This window comes from Protobothrops mucrosquamatus, unplaced genomic scaffold (assembly GCF_001527695.2).
Source record: "Protobothrops mucrosquamatus isolate PMUCROS unplaced genomic scaffold, P.Mucros_1.0 scaffold5, whole genome shotgun sequence".
NCBI classification, from domain to species: Eukaryota; Metazoa; Chordata; class Lepidosauria; order Squamata; family Viperidae; genus Protobothrops; species Protobothrops mucrosquamatus.
The window spans coordinates 3,891,223-3,910,718 of NW_015386392.1; the positions used below are offsets into that span (position 1 = coordinate 3,891,223).

A 19,496-nucleotide genomic window follows, 5' to 3' on the forward strand; every position below is an offset into this window, starting at 1 on the left:
TCCAAGTTAGAGCAAAGTTCAAAATAAAAAGCAAACTTCCAGGGTCGGTTCGTCTGCTTACAAAAAAACCTCACAGTTCAATTTAAGTTGCAGCAGTGGCGGCGGCTTCTAGCTTCGCCGAAGCGAAGGCGTCCTGAATCGCGGAGAAGCCTCGGGGCTCCGGAGGAGTTCTCACCTACATCGTCCACATGGGACGACTTGGGAACTCAACTCCTACCCCGGGCAGCTCACCTATCCCCTTATGCCCAGGGGAAGGGTACAAGCCGTTTGACAGCTGATGCTAGCTGTCAGAACGGCTTTTACGCTGAAACAGGCGGGAGGCAGCAAACAGCTGCGTCCGACGAGGTTGCCTGCCACCGGAAGTCCCCCAGCTTGGAAACCTCTCCTTTTCCCCTCAGCATGGCTGGCTCAGGAATTCTGGGAGTTGAAGTCCACGAGTCATAAAAGAGCCAAGGTTGCCTACCCCTGGCATAGGGTGTCCTGCTTGAGGAGGGGGCTGAACTAGAAGATCTCCAAGGTTCCTTCCAACTCTGCTATTCTGTTACACTAAATAATTTCAGACAGGTAAATCATGGGGAAAAAGACCCCCAATTCAGGTAGATCACAGATGCAAAAGTCAATTTATATCTTGGATTCCAAAAAGATATCCTCTTGGGTTTCTGAATTTATCTGCCTTGCAATTTCTCAAAAAAAATTCTCTCCTATAAAAATAAACTTTTTTTTGCTATACTTTCATTCTTATTCTTTTTCAAAATATTTCAGAAAGTATTCTAACCTCAACCAAGGAAGCTGATTATCTTTTCTTCTATTATTATTTTTTTTGCACAGCCCTGCAGAACCTAGATTATATCAGGTTACAAAATGACCCTATTTCAAGATCTGTCTTGCAATTGTCCATTCTGCACCCTTATAAATAGGATATAAGCCTTCTTTTGCACCAGAGGGCCTTAATTTTTCATCTCTATAACATAACTTAAATTGTCATAATGGGATATTTTAGAGTCTTAAGGAACAAAATCCAGTTTATCATATGTGCAAAAGGATCTAGTCCCTACAAGATTTTTGCTAGATCATTTCTTGAGCTCTCATCTCCTAAAATGGAGTTATTAGTTAAATAACACATCTATTTAAGATAATTAAGCTGCTACCACCTGCTCCTGAAGGGATAGATTTACCTGGAATCTGGATGAGGCAAGACTTTGAATTAAATGGATCCAGTTTCCCCCGTTAATCCAGGTGACTGTTTCAAATATTTTGCAGTATGCTGCACTGGTGTAAAGCCACCACCAGAATAACAATAAATAAAAGAGTTCCACTTTAATAAGTACAACAAAGTGATTACTGAGTAATAAAATAGTTGAACTAAGTTATAGAAATTCTAAATATTCACACAAATGCTAGGAATTACTAATCAGCAAAACTGACAAGCAAATACATTGCTGAGGTAAAAAAAAAGTGAACAAATGTAAAACGAATCAACTGACCAAAACAGCACTTAAAAAGAACACAAGTAGTTCTCAACTTACGGCCTTTATGACCTAGAAGACCTCAAGGTCCTTCCAACTCTGTTATTCTATCCTATTCCTTCCTTAAATTTACCTTTCCTAGTTTTCAGTTCAAAAATTCCAAAAGATTGCGAACTGATTTTATGTATAATTCTCCAGCTTCTATCACACAAAGTAGTAGCTTATTTGAATCAATCATCTGTAGAAGGGCTGCTTTCTCCTTCAGTAGATGTTTCAAGCAGAGGTTTGGCATCTGCTGTAGATACTTTAATCTGGATTCACACACTGGTTGGAATTTATAGCTTAAATCACCACCTCCAATTCTGGATTCTAAGAAAATTCTCCAGATAATTACAGCACATTTTAATCTAGAATGTGTTATGATTAAAAACAAAACGCCAATTCTATACAGCTGCCAAGAAACCATAACAAGGGTGACAATCTAACATATGTTATAACAACATTGTTAAAATTGTTTTGGTCTCCGAATCAAAGGACAAGATGATACCATTCCTGTTCCATGTACAGAATCTGACTCGACTGGTTGATTAAATCTTTTGTTAATATTGCAAAGGACAACGTTCTCCACTAAAATCTATGGAGATTCTGTCATCCAGGTCATGGCTGTCCTAAAGATGCTTTTTTCAAAAGGCTTTTTGAAGAGTTTTTTCTTGAAGACGTTTCACTTCTTACCCAAGAAGCTTCTTCAGCTCTGACTGAATGGCAGAGAATCGAAGGATTTATATTCCTTGCAGTCATCTAGTCATTAGCCCTCTTTCTGAGAGTTGTTGAGGCCACTTGGAGGTTTATCTGTTTCCTCAGAGTCACTTGAATAGTTCAAATGGGTGTGGAACTGTGGAATTTGGAACTGCTGAAAGGACTGTGTGGTAAACAGTGGAGAGGTGGCATCATATCCTTCCCCCTCTGCTGAGAGAGGGCTATTAATTCTTAATGTAGATGACCTCTTTGACCCTTCTTTCAAACCAGAAAGACTACTAACAACCAGATGACTGTAATGAATATAACCTTCAATTCGCCACCATTTATTCAGAACTGAAGAAGCTTCTTGGATGAGAAGCGAAACATCTTCAAGCAAAGAACAAAGTCCAGCTGACTTTTGAAAAAAGCACTTTTGCAATCCTCCACTATGTTTGAAGGCAGACAACTAGCTTAATGGACAATACTTTGCTATCATCTCTTGGTATCGGCTGTCTGAAGCAATTACCACATTCTGCTTCATGGTAGGACATGAAGTTGAAATCAGCAATGGACAAGAACAATTATTGACTAAATTGCTCAGCTTGAGCATCACAATGAGAAGAGCACAACGATTTTCAAGTTGAAGCTTTGGGGAACCATATTTAATTCAAAAAAATGATTTGATCCAGAACTGATTATTTGACTCAAATCATTGAATTCAACTGATTTCATTTAAAAAGGTCAATTATTAAAGACAGGGTTTTTTTTCATGAGGCTTTCAAAATCAGCCAATTGATTTGGGGGCATCCAATTCAATCTAAATTGTCAGTTAATTTGGAGTTTCAATCAAACCATATTTGAACTGCATCTCCAAATCAAATCTTTGCATAATCCTATTGTCAAAAAACAAAAACCCAAACATCTCCAATCTGACCCAATGTCTAAATGTTGTTTCCCCTTTAATTCATTTTTTTTTAAATTGAGAAATAGAATGTCAAGCAAAGTAGGGCCCAAAGATTCACACTGAGCTTTATTAGCTACTGTATATTGTCAGGAAAATAAGAAGTTAATATACCGTACAGAATCTTGGAAATGAAATCAAGCAAAACTCTGGAACTCATTTATGAGATAATTCATTAAGCTAACTATCTAACATTCTGAATTTAATTACTATATTACCTTTCTCAAAATATAGGACTAAAAAGCTAACCTTTTTTGTAAATAATATTCTGCTTGTCATTAATGTATTAAGATCATTTCTTTCCCAGGCCTATAGTTAACCTCTGAGATCTCTTTTACTTATATTATCAAAACAAGCAAACAAACTTATTGTTCACCTCTTACCTAAATTGTCATCCCATCAAAAGTTACTGCAATAGCTACTATTAGGAAACTATTTGGCTGCCCTTAGTTTAGCAGTCTTAAGCCCTTTTTTTCAATTATCCTAGTAACTTCACTATCCAATTGCTAATAAAAAGCCACCTTCATATAACACCTTTATTCATATCTGGTAAAACCTACAGATACCTCACAATGCATGCTAAGCTTGATTAATATTAGTTTTCATTTTTTTAAATTTGGTTTTGTGAACACAAACCACCTGGCACAAGCTACTGTGCAAGTCCAGAAGAGCGTTTAAATCAGTAATCAGGTAATAATGTCCTGTCAATACAGCCATAGCACAGGTAGTCCTTGACTTACAACCAAAATTGAGCCCCAAATATCTGCTATTAAGTGTAACAGTTGTTAAGTGAGGTTTTTGTTTTCATTTTATGATCTTTCTTGTGACATTGTTAAGTTAGTAACATGGTTGTAAAATGAATCTGCCTTCCCCTTTGACTTTGCTTGTCAGAAGGTTTCAAAAGGGGATCACATGACCCCTGGACACTGCAACCGTCATAAATATGAACCAGTTGTCAGGTTTCCAAAATTTGATCATGTGACCATGGGGATGCTGCAATCGTAAGTGTGGGAAAACAGTCATAAGTCACTTTTTTCAGTGCCATTGTAACTTTAAACAGTCACTAAATGAATGGTTGTAAGGCGAGGACTACCTATAGTCTTTTCCCCAATTCCCAACTAATGGCTGATCAGCTAAGTTGTATGAAAAAATAAGCAGGGTTCCTCCTCGTCCCCAGCATCCAATGACCACCACAGGATGAATACAGATAGTCCTCGACTTACAACCATAATTGAGCCCAAAATTTCTGATGCTAAATGAGACAGCTGTTAAGTGAGTTTTGCCCCACTTTACGACTTTTCTTGCCACAGTTGTTAAGTTAGTTTGCTGCATTTGCTAAGTTAGTAACATGTTTGTAAAGTGAATCTAGCTTCCCCATTGACTTTGCTTGTCAGAAGGTCACAAAAGGTGATCACATGATTTGAGGACACCGCAATGGTCATAAATATGAGTCAATTACCAAGCATCCAAATTTTGATCACTTGACCATGGGGAGGCTGCAATGGTCGTAAATGTGAAAAATGATCATAAGTCATTTCTTATAAGTGACATTGTAATTTTGAATGCTCATTAAATAAACAGTTGTAAGTCGAGGACTACCTGTATGTGCTATAGTACAGACTGACCAATGAATGATTGTAAAAAATGGCCAACTGGCAGTTTTACAGTTTTACACACCTATTTTCAGTTGGCTTAGCAAAAAAAAATAGGAGATGTTTCTGCTTTTAATGACCGAATCCATTTTGACCACCACAGGTGAGAAAAACTTGAACTTCACAGAGAGCAGTAAAGGAATGAACTTACCTGGATCGCTGATAAATTCATTCAAGGTTTGCCAGGTCTTTTGATCTGAAGCGAAGGTGCCGTTGATGGATTCGAATTCTGTATAATCTCGGACACATTTGTTCCTGAGGTTTCCCATGAACAGCTGGAGTCCTATGAGGGCGAAAACACTCAAGCAAAAAACGGTCAGGATCATCACATCTGCAAGTTTCCTAACTGACTGGATGAGGGCTCCAACGATGGTCTTCAAACCTAAGGAGACAACCATGAAAAGTTTAAGAGGCTGACACGTGGAAGCAGCCACCATATGAAGTACACATATAGTACATGAATTAAGAGACTACATATAAAACACCGTTAAGATATTTAAATTTAGTAGCTGGAGTTGTGCAGTGAGCCAGAACACACAGAGTTGATTGATTGGAGAGGGCTGGTTCCCGTGTGAGGCAATCTGCGCTGTGATTGGTTGCTATGGGTGTGGAGAGGGAGTTTCCCTTTTCCCCCGCCTTTTTTCTTCTGTGTGTGCCCTCATTTTTTACCTCATGATGCTTCTGCTGTAAATTGATTTACCTCATGATGCTCCTATGCTGACTATTTAGTTTAATGTAAATGTAATGTAAAATATTCAAAAACTACAGGTTCTTGTCAGCGCCTCTGAGTCCATTTGGGACACCTGCTGCACAATTCCCTGACAGACACCCATCCCAAATATTTCCCACTTTCAAATTTATAGATAGTATGGCTGTGCAATGTTTCAGATTCAAAGGTAATATAGCACCTCAAAGCATGTAGGACAAGAACATAGCATCTGTCTGCAATTCCTTAAAGCAGGGGTCTTCAAACTTGGCCCTTTTATGACTTGTGGACTTCAACTCCCAAAATTCCTCAGCCAGGCACACTGGCTGAGGAATTCTGGGAGTTGAAGTCCACAAGTCATAAAAGGGCCAAGTTTGAAGAACCCTGCCTTAAAGCAACTGCATTTTTCCTTACAGAGCAAAAGAGATCCCCAATAAAACAATTCCCACCACTGCCACTACTAATGAAAGATTTCAAGTGCCAAGCCTAGACAAAACACTTTGAAATTATGGCAATAAAAAACAGTACAACAAAGTTAGGTGAGGAATCTAATTGCTTTAAGACTGACTTGCCCTGATTTTTTTTTTGTTCTTCAAAGGGGCATCTTCTAACTGGCTCTGATTGTTAAAAGTAGTTTCTTCATATCTGCAGAAGCCACTTCCATTAAACCTGAGGAACTAATTAAGATGGTCCAGACCTGCTTTAATGGCCTTCAGAATGAACCTGGCTGCACAAAGGACTTTGCTACACCAAGGTAGATTACCCTGCTTTGTCAGATGAATTTCTTTGCTAAGGAAAGTCCACAGGCTTAGTGGCTATTTATATCTATTAATCAATTTTGCCTTGTATTCCTGACCTATTTCAAAGAAGATAAAAGCTAAGAAAATGGCATTGTGGAATTTCTTTCCGATTCTTTTTCCAATCAAATCCTAGAAACATTAAGATTTGCAATTCTGGATCGACAGGATTCCACAATTCAGTGTTCAAGGTAAATACTGAATTTATTTATTTTATTTTTAATTGACTTTTTAAAAATCTATTTTAATCTATTTTTTAAAATGTTTATATATATATTCTTTACTTTATTTATTTATATTTCTAAACCACCCATTTCCCTCTGGGTGATATACAATATAATCAATAAATAAACAACATATAAAATTAGCATTAAAAGTCATTATTATTAAATATTATTATTAACCACTTTACGCCACCCAGAATCACTTCTTGTGAGTGGGCAAATACATTCGATATACATTCGATATACAAACAAGTCTGGCTATGTGATGGAGAATGACATAGCTATTTTTTTTCATAATTCATTGCCATGCACAACTCTTATATTCTTTAAAGGAGAGTTCAAAGTGGCAGTTTTGGGGAGAAAAACCTGATTTTCTGAAAGTTTGTTGTGGAGCATAAAGGAAGAAGAGGAATAATAGAAATATGAAGCTAGTTCACTGCAGTTAACCATTTTGCTTGCACGGAAACCAACATTTTCATTGCTAAGCAAGACAGTTGTTAAGCGAGTCTTGTCTCATTTTACGACCTTTCTTGTCACAGTTGTTAAGTGAATCACTGCAGTTGTTAAGTTAGTAACCCAGCTGTTAAGTGAATCTGGCTTTCCCATTGACTTCGCTTGTCAGAAGCTCACAAAAGGTGACACTGCAACTGTCACAAATATGAGTCAAGTGTCTGAATTTTGATGAAGTGATCATGGGGATGCTACAAAGATCATAAGTGTGAAAAATGGACTTTAGTTACTTTTTTCTCTGCCATTGTAACTTCTAACGGACACAAAATGAATGGTTGTAAATTGAGGACTACCTATATTATCAATCCAATGTCTTATGCATTTCTGGCTCTTTGCAGCTATAATGCTGTAAATGAGCCCTTCACAATTTGGCTTCAACGAACGTTGATCCATGATAACCTGGGAATTATAGACAATCATAGGAATTTTGCAAAACTATTGTGGATTGAAAATTAGACTTTTCTGCACATAAGGCACCTACCATGCTTGTGAGTTCTTTTCTTTTTCTGCAATTAGCCTGATTTTCAAACAGCAGGTAAGCTTAATATACTTAAAACTAAAAAGGACAGAAAAAAAAATTCAACCTTCCAAAACGCTCATATAAAAAAAGTGGGAAAATCCACGAAAACCTGTCACTAAAATAATGAGTATAGCTCACAATCTGTTAAAAGAAAAAAAAAATGTTAGAAGTGTCTTCCCAATCACTGGAAAAAACTGTCTTAAAGGATTTTTTTTTTCCTTACAGAAGATCACAGCATTAAGGTCACTATAAAAAGCTGCCAGATCAGTTTTCTAATGAATTTTAATTGAACAGCATGAAAACAGAGATGCCAGAATAGTTATTAAGCGGGAAGCTTTTCAGACACAATTTCTAAAGTTTTGACCAGTTGGGGATTTCTCCTATTGCAGTTATGAAATAGGGGCTGCATTTTGTTCTTCAGCCTCTTGGTAGTCCCTTGCTATTTAACTTTTGGAATATGTCGTGCTAATCTATATAAATAAAAATGTAAATGTTAATTTGTTCAAAATCTTAAATCTCCGAAGGCTCTTCACCGATTGCTTTGAAATTTTGACACAACGTTGCATTCAAATACGTGCGTGTTTTTATATACCTATATTATATAGATGTCACACCTGTGACAGGTAAAACATGCTTTTTTAAAAAACAGCACCATCTGTTGGACGTAAAAGCAACACACGCTTTTACCAGACTGAGCCACAGCAACGCATGGCTGGGTACAGCTAGTAGAAAATAAATATTCTTAGCTCATGATTGAACTGGTGCTCTCTGAGCTTGATTGTTTTCCTGCAGACATTTCATTATCCAACTAGGTAACAACATCAGTGCTAGAAAGGAGAGGGGTTTGCTCTCTGTTTATATACTAATGATTTGCCCTGTCGTTGTTCTTGTTCGTTCCTTAATTTAGCAGTTGTTTACTGTTAGTTTGTTTGTCTCCATTGGTAGTTCCTTGATTGGGATATCGTTTACTTCTCTAATGTTAATCTTGGTATTAACTTCTGCTCATCTGGGTATAGATTGCCATTGTGGAGGAGATTTGATCTTTTTGTTTCCTTTTTACCTTTTTGATTGTATCGTTTGAATGGTGTGAAGATGTTGTTTCTCTCTGTGTGCCTATTGATGGCTGATTTACCTGAGTGCCAGTTTTCAGAAATTCTCTGGCATTTTTGTGAACTTGAACAAAATAATAATAATAAGAGAGCCCCCCCTCCTTTCTACCTGTGATGATGGTACCTAGATTGTTAATGAAACATCTGCAAGAAAACCACCAAGCTCAGAGAGCAACAAGAACCCCAGGGGGCATGTAGTTGCCAGACTGCCAAGTCTAGCAAATAAAAAAAAAAGGGCAGATAAATCCATCTTGGAGGACAGTAAGAATAGCAAGATGCAAGAACTCATATTGGATTGTCCTTTTCAAGATCACATTCCTGAATCTAAGGTTGGAATAGACAATCTGAAAAAAAAAAATCACATGGGCTAGGATGACTCTAATGGAACCAGAGATTGGAGCAGGGACAGAGAAGCATCAATCTGCAATTAGTGGCCAACTATTCAACTACAAATTACTAGACTGAGCTTTTTCTCAGTTGAACCTCAACACTGTACAAGCCGGGAACAGAATTTCTTAATGCAAATCACATAAAAGTCTGCTAATTACATTTTGTGTCTCTGCCTCTGTCTCTCCATTTTGCTTAGCTTTCCACCATTAGCCTATTATCTGAAGAACTAATGTTATAGAGAAAAGGCTCAAATCTCATGAAGTGGTTTTCGATCAACCTAATCTACCTACAACAAGGCTGTAGTCAGGTGCAACTGGAGAAAAATGCAACTGACCTGAACTCATTGGAATTTTATAAATATTTTCCTTCTTTCTTGGATTGACTAGCTATATGAGTGTCAACAAAATAGGCTGTAAACTTATAACTGTGATCCCTCCGTTTCTTTTCAAAGGAAACTTACTGCATGCATTTTGTCAACTCTTACATTACTTTTATCACTTGAGTCATAAGCCAAATCTGTTACTAACATTTGCACATAGTCATTGCCACGCTGAATACAGCAAGTAAAGCAGCTTTTAAGCATTTAAGGATTAAAAGAACGATGCCATCATTACAAAAACAACCTTTAAAAAAATCAGTGTAGAGGCTTAGTAAGTACATTTTTTTAAATAAAACCTCACAAGAACTACCTCTAACGGTTAGGTTTTGAAAGATGTACTGCAATACTTCTAATTTTTCAGTTATGGAGGTTTATATAGATAGATAATCCTTACATATTTTTTCTTTCACGTTTAATCTTCTGAAACATCATAATATTCCATTTTGATATTCATTCTGCCCTCCCATATATAGTATAGATAGACAAATGCAATCCTTGTACAGTATTTAGTTAAGACTCCATAAGTCTAAATTGCTATCCAGGACAATTTCTTACAAAGGAACTCTCCAGGTCACAACAGATGGGGACATATGTTTTGTCCCCACAGAGAGTAAAATTTGCAGAAAGCTGTAGTACAAAACAAACTTTAGAGGCAGTTTCCTAAACACTGCACCGATGAAAATAAAGTAACATCACTTATTATTTGTCCCCCCAAAAAAGATTTTCCACAAAAAAATTAAATCAATTGTGGATGAAAAATGAATAACAATTTTTTGATTTATGTGTTATTTGTGTTCCATGTCTTATAATAATCCGGGATCATCTTGTATTAGTATCAAAACCATCTCTCTCCTTTATACATCCACTTTCTAAAATAGTAGGAAATGCAAACTTCTCATTAAAAAGAACTCATCCCTCTTAAGAAACAACGGTGGGCAGAATCCACCAGATGTAAGCTTTGGCAACTTGCCAGTCCCAATTGGGAATACCTGTATCTGGAAAAATGTGAGATTTCCTTTTCAATGTAATAAGATGCTGTTAGAAGAATTGAGAGTAGGGCCAGCAAGATCATCCAGATCTGATTTCCTTCTCAATTGCTAAATGACATCGCTCATGTCTTGGATGAAGAAGAATAAAAGATAATAGGACTTAATGTTTGTTATACCTCCAAGTAGTTAACATAAGACAGCATACTAAAAAGCAGAGACATCACCCTGCCAACAAAACTGCGTATAGTCAAGGCCATGGTTTTCCCAGTTGCAATGTATGGCTGTGAAAGTTGGACCATAAGAAAGGCTGAGCGCCAAAGAATGGAGGCCTTTGAACTACGGTGCTGGAGAAGACTCCTGCGAGTCCCCTGTCAAGAGACAAGTGCCCCTTTACACATCTGTAAATTGCAGATTAGTTTTGGGGATGCAGAGCACGCTGTGAGGCATATATAACATGGAGGTATAGAAGGGAATAGCCAGGGAGACTAGACAATGTATCTACCAATCTATCACTTCTATTAGGCATCTGAGGCAATTACCTCAGCTAAACTAATGAGCATTTGGCACCAAGGACTGGGAAAGACATACAGTAGAGCAGTTTGGCACTTTTAAGACTTGTGGACTTCAACTCCCAGATTTCCTCAGCCACCATGGCTAGTTAAGGAATTCTGGGACTTGAAGTTCACAGATCTTAAAGTTGCTAAGTTTGTAGAAAGTTGATCATAGTAGACCAACCTGGTTTAAATACACCAAGGGTTTCATTGGCTAGAGGAATGTTTCACACTTTCTATGAGCCAGGAAGACAATCATGATCTAAATAGAGTTTCACTGAGTAAGGGGCAGTTTCACATTTCCTGCAAGCCAGGAAAACAATCCTGGTCTAAATAGACTACGGGTTTCATTGAGTAGGAGGCAGTTGCATATTTCCTATGAGCCAGAAAGACAATCCTTGTCTAAATAGACCAAGGATATCATCGAAAAAGGGTCACTTTCACCCTTCCTACAAGCCAGGAAGACAATTGCAGTTTAAACAGATCAAGAGTTTCATTTATATTCCTTGCAGACAGTTGGTCCTTTGCATTCTCCAGTCTACAACATGGTCCTTTCAGCAGTTCCAAGAAAGCTCCAAACTCATTTGCACCATTCAGCTGACCCTAAGGACACAGATAAACCTCCAGGTGGCCTCAGTGACTCTCTTGAAGAATGCAAATGACCATCTATCTACAAGTAATATAAATCCTTCTATTCCCCACCACCCAGTCAGAGCTGAAGAAGCTTCTTGGATGAGAAGCAAAACATCTTCAAAGAAAAACAAGGAAGTTCAGTTGCCTCTTGAAAAAGCACCTTTGGGACAACTGTGACCTGGATGACTGACAATCTCTATAGACCCTGAGTAGGAGGCAGTTTCACACTTCCTATATGCCCAAAAGACAGTTCTGGTCTAAACAGACTAGAGATTTCATTGAGCAGAAAGCAGTTTCACATTTCCTATGAGCCAGATAGGAACACTGATTATATGGTAAAGAAATTATCTTAAGGGGTTGCTTGGTCACATAACATTTTGCAAATATATCAGCCATTTAAAAAAAAACCCATTACAATCATTTTATGTTTAGAGTTGGCAAGCACTATTTTGGAAATGACTGATGCCTAATTATCCCTGGGAAGTGGGTCACCATCTCTATGCATTATTACATGTGGCAATCCAGTTTCTAGAGAAATCTTCCAACTCCAAAAGCGGTGAATGCTCCAACACTTGAAGTTTTTAAGAAGAAACTGGACAGCCATTTGTCTGAAATGGTATAGGGCAGTGATGGCGAACCTTTTAGAGACCGAGTATCCAAACTGCAACCCAAAACCCGCTTATTTATTGCCGGGTGCCAGGTGGGTGTGGCCCACTGGGTGGGTGTGGCTGTGGTGGTCATGGCAGACTAGGTGGGTGTGGCCAAGGTAGGCGTGGTCACCTTGATGTTGCTCATGGAGAGGGACACCTGTGGGGGCCAGGCAGGGTTGGGGGAGATCCAGGGGGTCTCTGGCAGGTGGGGTGGTGGGCAGGAGGCTTGTCCTGCGGGGTGAGGTGAGGCAAGGTGAGGCAGGGTGGAGATGCCATTGTCGCAAGGCAAGGCAGGGGTCAGGACTGCTGCCTGACACCATCGATCCCTGCACACATAGGCCAGTAAGCGCATGGGGGCCGACAGTGTCCATCAGAATCCACAGCCTGCCGGCCCCTCGACCGGCACACTCCGGGGCTCCGCAGCCCGCCACCAGCAGTTCAAAGAAGCTGCCTCTGAGCTGGCCAGCTGGCCAATAGCTGAGGAGGTGATGCAGTGGGTCATGCCCGGGAAAAGGAGAGCATGCAAGGCCAGGAGGGATGCATCCGGCCACATGGGACCTCGGTGAGTTAGCGGGGGGCTGGTTGAAGAGAGACGGTTGCCATCTTCGGGGCATGGCACACGTGCCCACAGAGAGGGCATGCGTGCCATAGTTCACCACCACTGGTATAGGGTTTCCTGCCTGAGCAGGGGGTTGGACTAGATGACCTCCAAGGTCCCTTCCAACTTTATTAGTAGTAGTAGTAGTAGTAGTAGAAGTAGTAGTAGTAGTAGTAATAGTAGTAGTGTCAACATCTTTCTAATGTCCTTGTTCTCTCAAATTTGTGCAAAATTAATTTTGGGAGCCAAATGCCTGTGATGGGCAAGGCTGAAACAAGAAGGGGCGGAATCAACACCCACATCCAAAAGGGTGATTATTTATTCCCTGTCACCTTTATTCTCGCTCAAGTCAAAAGATGCCAAGGAGTGAACAGAAAGGGCATTTTTATTTTGGTGACCAGGTTACACATGAGCACTTTCCATACTTCAAATAGCTATTTTCTTTCTTTTATGATTGTGATATTAAATCTCCACAGCTCTTTTTCCCTGCCTCTTTCTCCATCTCCCTGACTCTTTCTTTTACTATCCTCTCTTATTTTCTCCCTGTCTCTCATTCTGCCTCCATCCCTCCATCTTTATATCTTTCCCTCTTCTCTTTGTCGTATTCTTTCTCCCCTTCTTTCATTCTCTGTCTCTCCCTCTTTATGTATAGAGCAGGGGTGTCAAACTCAATTTCACTGAGGGCTGCATCAGCATTGTGGTTGCCCTGGGGGGGCCGGGTGGGTTTGGCCAGAGTGGGTGTAACCTAATGGGTGGGCGTGGATGGAGTGGGTATGGCCTACTGGGTGGGCATGGCCAGTTCTACATCATTCGCATCAAGGGTGCCTATGGGGGGCCTGGGCAGGAGTGGGACAGATCTGTGGGTCTCTGGCAGAAGGGGTGGGACCGGGGCAAGTGCCAAGGCATGGTCCACTGGGGCAGGTGCCAAGATGGCCACCACAAAATTGTACATTGGCTGCTGGCCGGCCTGGGCCAGGGCCAAGGCAGCGGGGGCCATTCCCTCACTGTTTCCAGGATGGCTTCGCGGGCCACATGAAACCACTTCGCGGGCCGCATCCGGCCCCCGGGCCTTGTGTTTGACATGTCTGGTATAGAGAAACAGGAGTATCCATGCAAAGAGAACTGCTACATATACAATAAAAATATATCCACAAATTACATCATCAGTATTTCTTTGAACAACAGAAGCAAGAGATTTTACCTAATTTGGGCAGATTGTCCAAATCTATGGTGCATGAGTTGAGTACAACTTGGTGGAATCTCAGATTGCACAGCCCTACTGTCTACAGAGATGCAAACAAAAGTGTTCTATTCCAACAAGTATTTTATTCCAGTCCCGCTAGTCAAGAACAGTAAATTATTATTATTATTAAATTTTTAAGAAGAATTCTTGCAATTAAAACTCAAAGTAAGCAAGGCAAGACTTCTAAAATGATCTGTTTTACTGTTCAATAAATGGTGGTCAATTTCCTCATTTGAGTTGTGTCTCATTTAAACATTGATCAATTTCTATGGTCATCAAGGATAACAGAATCAAACATATTAAGGAATAACATTAGAAGCGAGCCTTATAGGACACAAATCCTTCCATTAAAGAAATCCCATTAAAAGAAATGCAGCTTGCATAGCCATGCACTATTTCCATTGATTTCAGTATTTATCAAGTGCAAGATAGCTATCAGTTACTTTGTGCCCCGATCAGATGTCCCATTGCAAATAATAAACCATTTTTAAAAGCATTAAAATAACAAGCAACATCAAACTTTGGAAATTCAGGACATCCTGAACACTACCCATCCCTGGTTCTCCTAGGAGAACTGACAATATTATTCATGTTTTTGATCTTTAAAACACCCAGGCAGATGTTGGCAATCCACAACAAGACACGAAAAATATTTTCCTTCCTGTAATTTGAATAGATAAATAGGTGTCTCATTGGTACGTCATCTGGTTTCATCTTCCACATGAACCTTATTTGCCCATTTCCTTTTTTTCCTAAGAAGTACCTTCCTGAGTTAGAAAAACATGTACGTGGCCAAGATAACAGCCCCCAAAGCACACAGCTCTTCTTGAGTACCAAAGGAATGCTATGGGGCTGGTTTGTTCAATCTCAGCAAAAGGATATTGCTATTTTTTTCTTTTCATTCTGAGGTCCAAGTTCTGTTAGGACTTCTTCAGTCTGGTATCCTCCAGATACGTTGGACTACAGCTCCCAGAATTCCTAGCAGGTGGGAATTTTGATAGTCTATTAGGAGGATGCATTTGCTCTAGAAGTTTATATTATATGAGGATTTCCTTGTTGGTCTTATAAAACACAAAAATTTGGCTCTTCCTCAAAAATCTCAAAAAAGACTTATTGCTAGAAAGACACTACAAGTAGCCCTCGTCTTACAGTCAGAATTGAGTCCAAAACTTTCTGTTGCTAAGGGAGAAATTTGTTAAGTGAGTTTACCCCATTCTACAACTTTTCTTGCCATATTTGTTAAGTGAATCATTGCAGTTGTTAAATAGTAACACCATTGTTAAGTGAATCTGGCTTCCCCATTGACTTTGCTTGTGACAAGATCACCGAAGAGAATCACGTGACTCCGGGACACTGCGACCATCATAAATATGAGCCAAGCGTCTGAATTTTGATCACGTGACCATGGGGATGCTGCAGCACTCATAGTTGTGAAAAATGGCCATAAGTCACTTTTTTGGGTGCTGTTGCAACTTTGAATGGTCATTAAATGAACTGTTGTAAATCGAGGACTACCTGTACTTCAATTGTAACTTTGATAACTAGCAAACTATCAAACTTCTACAGTAGTTCAAAACCCTCAGCTTTAGCATTGCATAAATGTTTGTTTGTTAGATTTATATCTTTGAATTCTCTTTGGGTAACGCATGATTCCTAATAATGAATTATACACCTGTGTGTTGTAAAAAGTGATTAAACTGTAAAATAAAATAAAAAAGCCGCTATCAGCCAAAATGGAATTTGGGGCAGGAAGGATTTCAAGCAGATTAGTAGGAATGGCTTTCATGCACAATCCTGCAATAGTAAATATTGCAAATAGTAGGCTGATATTCCACACAAGGGACAGATCAGCATAGTACGATATTCACTGTTCCTCAGTGACAAATATTCACATCTGCCATGGACTACCTCATCTTCCTATTGGTGGGAACAAATACCGGTGACCTGCCTTACCTGTGGCGGAGAGAGCAATAAAAATTGCTCAGCGTTTTGTACAGCAAAAAGGTTGACATGAAATCAATACGCAGTAACAGTGACAAAATAGCTAATAAACAATTCAGAGGGGAAAGAATAGGCAGAGGATGCCCGAATGATCCCATCCTCTGTGAACACATTCTTGAAAGTGCTGGAAACAGCTTCTTTCTGGCTGGATGCACCAGAAAACACCTTAACTCGGTTGCTGAATTAACTCATTTTCTAGTTCACACGAGCCATTCAACCGTAAATTAACCAAATGGCTCAAATAGGTACAATTCTCTGAGCCACAGAGAATAAACCAAACTTAAAAGTAAGCAAACTTTGGATGTTGCTTGGATGCAATGGTTAGGGCAGTGATGGCAAACCTTTTAGAGACCGAGTGCCCAAAAACTGGCCCCGCCTCTGCTCCACCCCCTGCCCTGCCCCCACCCTGTCTGCCCGCAGGGCCATTCACCGCCTCCAGGGCCCGCCGCAGATCGCCGCAGTCCAGCAGCGCCATGGCGGCCACGCCCTTTGCCCGCGCCCCGCAGCATCAACTGTGCGTGATGGGGTATGAGGGCAGAGTCTTATCTACGCTGCCTGGCTGCCATGTCCTTGGCTGCGCTGCTCCATGTGGGCCACGCTTGGGGGCAACTCTCCTCCAGGGGGGCTGCTGATGAAGTGGTCACGAGGGGAGGCAAGGCTGGGGCAACTGCACGTGTGCCCACAGAGAGGGCTCCGAGTGCCACCTCTGGCACGCGTTGCATAGGTTTGCCACCACTGGGTTAGGGTCTTCAAGGGCACTGGTTGAGCATACTATGAGAATGTGTGTGTGTGTGTGTGTGTGTGTGTGTGTACGTGCTGGCTCTCCCACTATTTTGAAGACAACAAATACAGGAAGTCCTCAATTTACAACCATTCATTGAGTGATCATTCAAAGTTACAGTGGCGCTGAAAAAAGTATATTACTACAATTTTTCACACTTATAACTATTGCACCGTTCCCCAGGGCCATGTGATCAAAATTGGGATGCTTGGCAACTGACTCATATTTATGACGGTTGCAGTGTCCCAGGGTCATGGGATCACCATTTATGACCTTCTGGCAAGCAAAGTCAACGGGTGAAGCCAGACACACTTAACAACTGTGTTACTAACTTAATAATTGCGATGATTCACTTAACAACTGTGGCGAAATAGATTGTAAAATGGGGAGAAACCAACTTAACAACTGTCTCGCTTAGCAACAGAAATTTTGGGTCCAATTGTGGACTGTAAGTCAAGGATTTACCTGCATTGATCTCCTCCTCTGATCCAGTCAACCCCATACTCAGTGGTATAGATTTTCACTCAATTGCATCTTTTATGTCCCTCAACTGCCTTGAAGGAGGCCGGTCGGATTTCACGCACCCGACCCTTACTAATTACCTTTTATTTTTCATTGATATGGGAAAATATTTATTTTATTACATTTAGGTGCCAACTAACTCAAAACCGACTCCAATACTCTGGAAATCTCAGGTGGTACAATTAGATTAGTGACATTATGGACAGGCTGAAGGGCGTACAACTACTTCCTATCTATATTTGACACTTTTCTACTATTCCAATTGTGGATAAAAGGATCAGAAAAAAAGAAATAAAGGTAGAAACACATTGTGTAAAAAAAAAAAAACCTCCAATTTTTGCTGGATCTCCATAGAAATTAGTCTTTGGAACAGTTAAATCTGCAAGAAAAGCGGTTTGTGGGTAGAGTTTTGGTCTGGGGGAGTTAATTTAACTCTGTTTGGGGATAAATCTAATCCTTTGTGCACTATCTGACTAGGTCAACTGATCTCTTTTTGATGTTCCCAAAATGTACTAACCCTCCATTGACCCAGTTAACTGTGATGTGGGAATAGGGTATTAGGACCAACAGGGATTATGGGAGCTTTGTGCCAAAATAACAGCAGCCAACAAATTCCCCTTTTAGATTAAAAAAAAAAAAAGTATTGATTTCCAAAGCTCTCGTTAAACAAAATCTCCCACCTGAATAATTCTAGACATAGGGAAGTAAATAAAGGGTTTTTTACGAAAATTATGTATCTTAGAGGTATCCCTGGAATAAAAGGCGAGGGATTGAAAATACTATCCACAGCACTGATATTACTTCCTATTCAATTAACAAGTGACTAGTGCACTATTTATTGCATTACATTTATCATTCCATGGAAAAATTTAGTTACTATTCTGTCCTATTTTGTCCCATGGAGATAATCCAATTGATGTAGAGACATGCATTCTAATACAACTCAAACATTTATATTTTAATCCCAGAACATTCCACAAAAGATGGAATTATGTGATTACAGAAGGAAAATTTGGAGGAGATAACTTGAAAGTTCTGTCAGGATTGTGAAAGTATTTGTTCTCCTTTCATTTTCATTTGCCTTAAGGCAGCTGGAAGACCCTGTCACACCCATAGCCTAGTTTTGCAGTGGGCTATGTTGCTTTCCCAGCCTGAGACACACAACCCACAGCAAAATGGACCATCAGGAAACAGACTGTCACAAACAGGCGAGAAAATAGATAACAGATCAATAGTCAGTCACTCTGTCTCATTCCTTTCCAAATGTTTGGTGGCTGTGGCTAAATGTACAAGAGAAAAGGATAAGTATATTGCCTTGAGCATCTATAGGAAAGTGGGGATATAATTCTAAGAATAAATAAATATTTTGTGCAGGAGTAATTATAAGCATTCCTTGACTCAGAACCATTAATTTAGTGAACATTCGAAGTTACAATGGCATTGAAAAAAGGACCATTTTCACACTTATGACCATTGCAGCACCCCCATGGGCTTGTGATCAAAATTCAGACCCTTGGCAACTGATTCATACTTACGATGGTTGCAATGTCCCAGGGTTGTGTGACCCCCTTTTGTGAACTTCTGACAAGTAAAATCAATGGGGAAGCCAGATTCACTTAACAACTGTGTTACTAACTTAACAAGTGCGGTGATTCCCTTAAGAAATGTGGTAAGAAAGGTCGTAAATTGGGGCAAAAATCAACAAATTTCTCACTTAGCAACAGAAATTTTAGGTTTAATTGTGATCATAACTTGAGGATTTCCTTTGACTATTTTGTACAGGAGGAATTAATAAGCACAAGAATTTTAATAGAAAGATTCATGGGGGGAGAGATATTCCTGAAGATGCTGAATTTAAATTTCCCCGATTTCACAAGAAATTTTTGTGGGCTTGGGTTTGGCAGTAGAATTTCTCCCACTGCTGTGGTGTGGTCATGTAACAAAAACACAGCCAACAGGAAGATTCTGATTTATCAACATGCTGATCCAAAGTGTGACAGGCCTTGTCATCTAGCATTCCGCTGAGTTAGAAGACAGCTTAGCAGCCAAGGATACAAAATGTTGTGGAATAGAATT

The 19,496-nt window shown here is 39.7% G+C and overlaps 1 protein-coding gene across 1 annotated transcript in view; it reads right to left on the minus strand.

Annotated features, from left to right (window-relative positions):
* The window catches only part of LOC107303320 (sodium channel protein type 5 subunit alpha), a 315,483-nt gene that overhangs the window by 238,154 nt on the left and 57,833 nt on the right, over nucleotides 1–19,496 (minus strand). Inside the window, exon 6 of the mRNA XM_015832541.1 lies at nucleotides 4,969–5,199. Coding sequence (XP_015688027.1) covers nucleotides 4,969–5,199 — 231 coding nt within the window. The remainder of the gene's footprint in view (nucleotides 1–4,968; nucleotides 5,200–19,496) is intronic.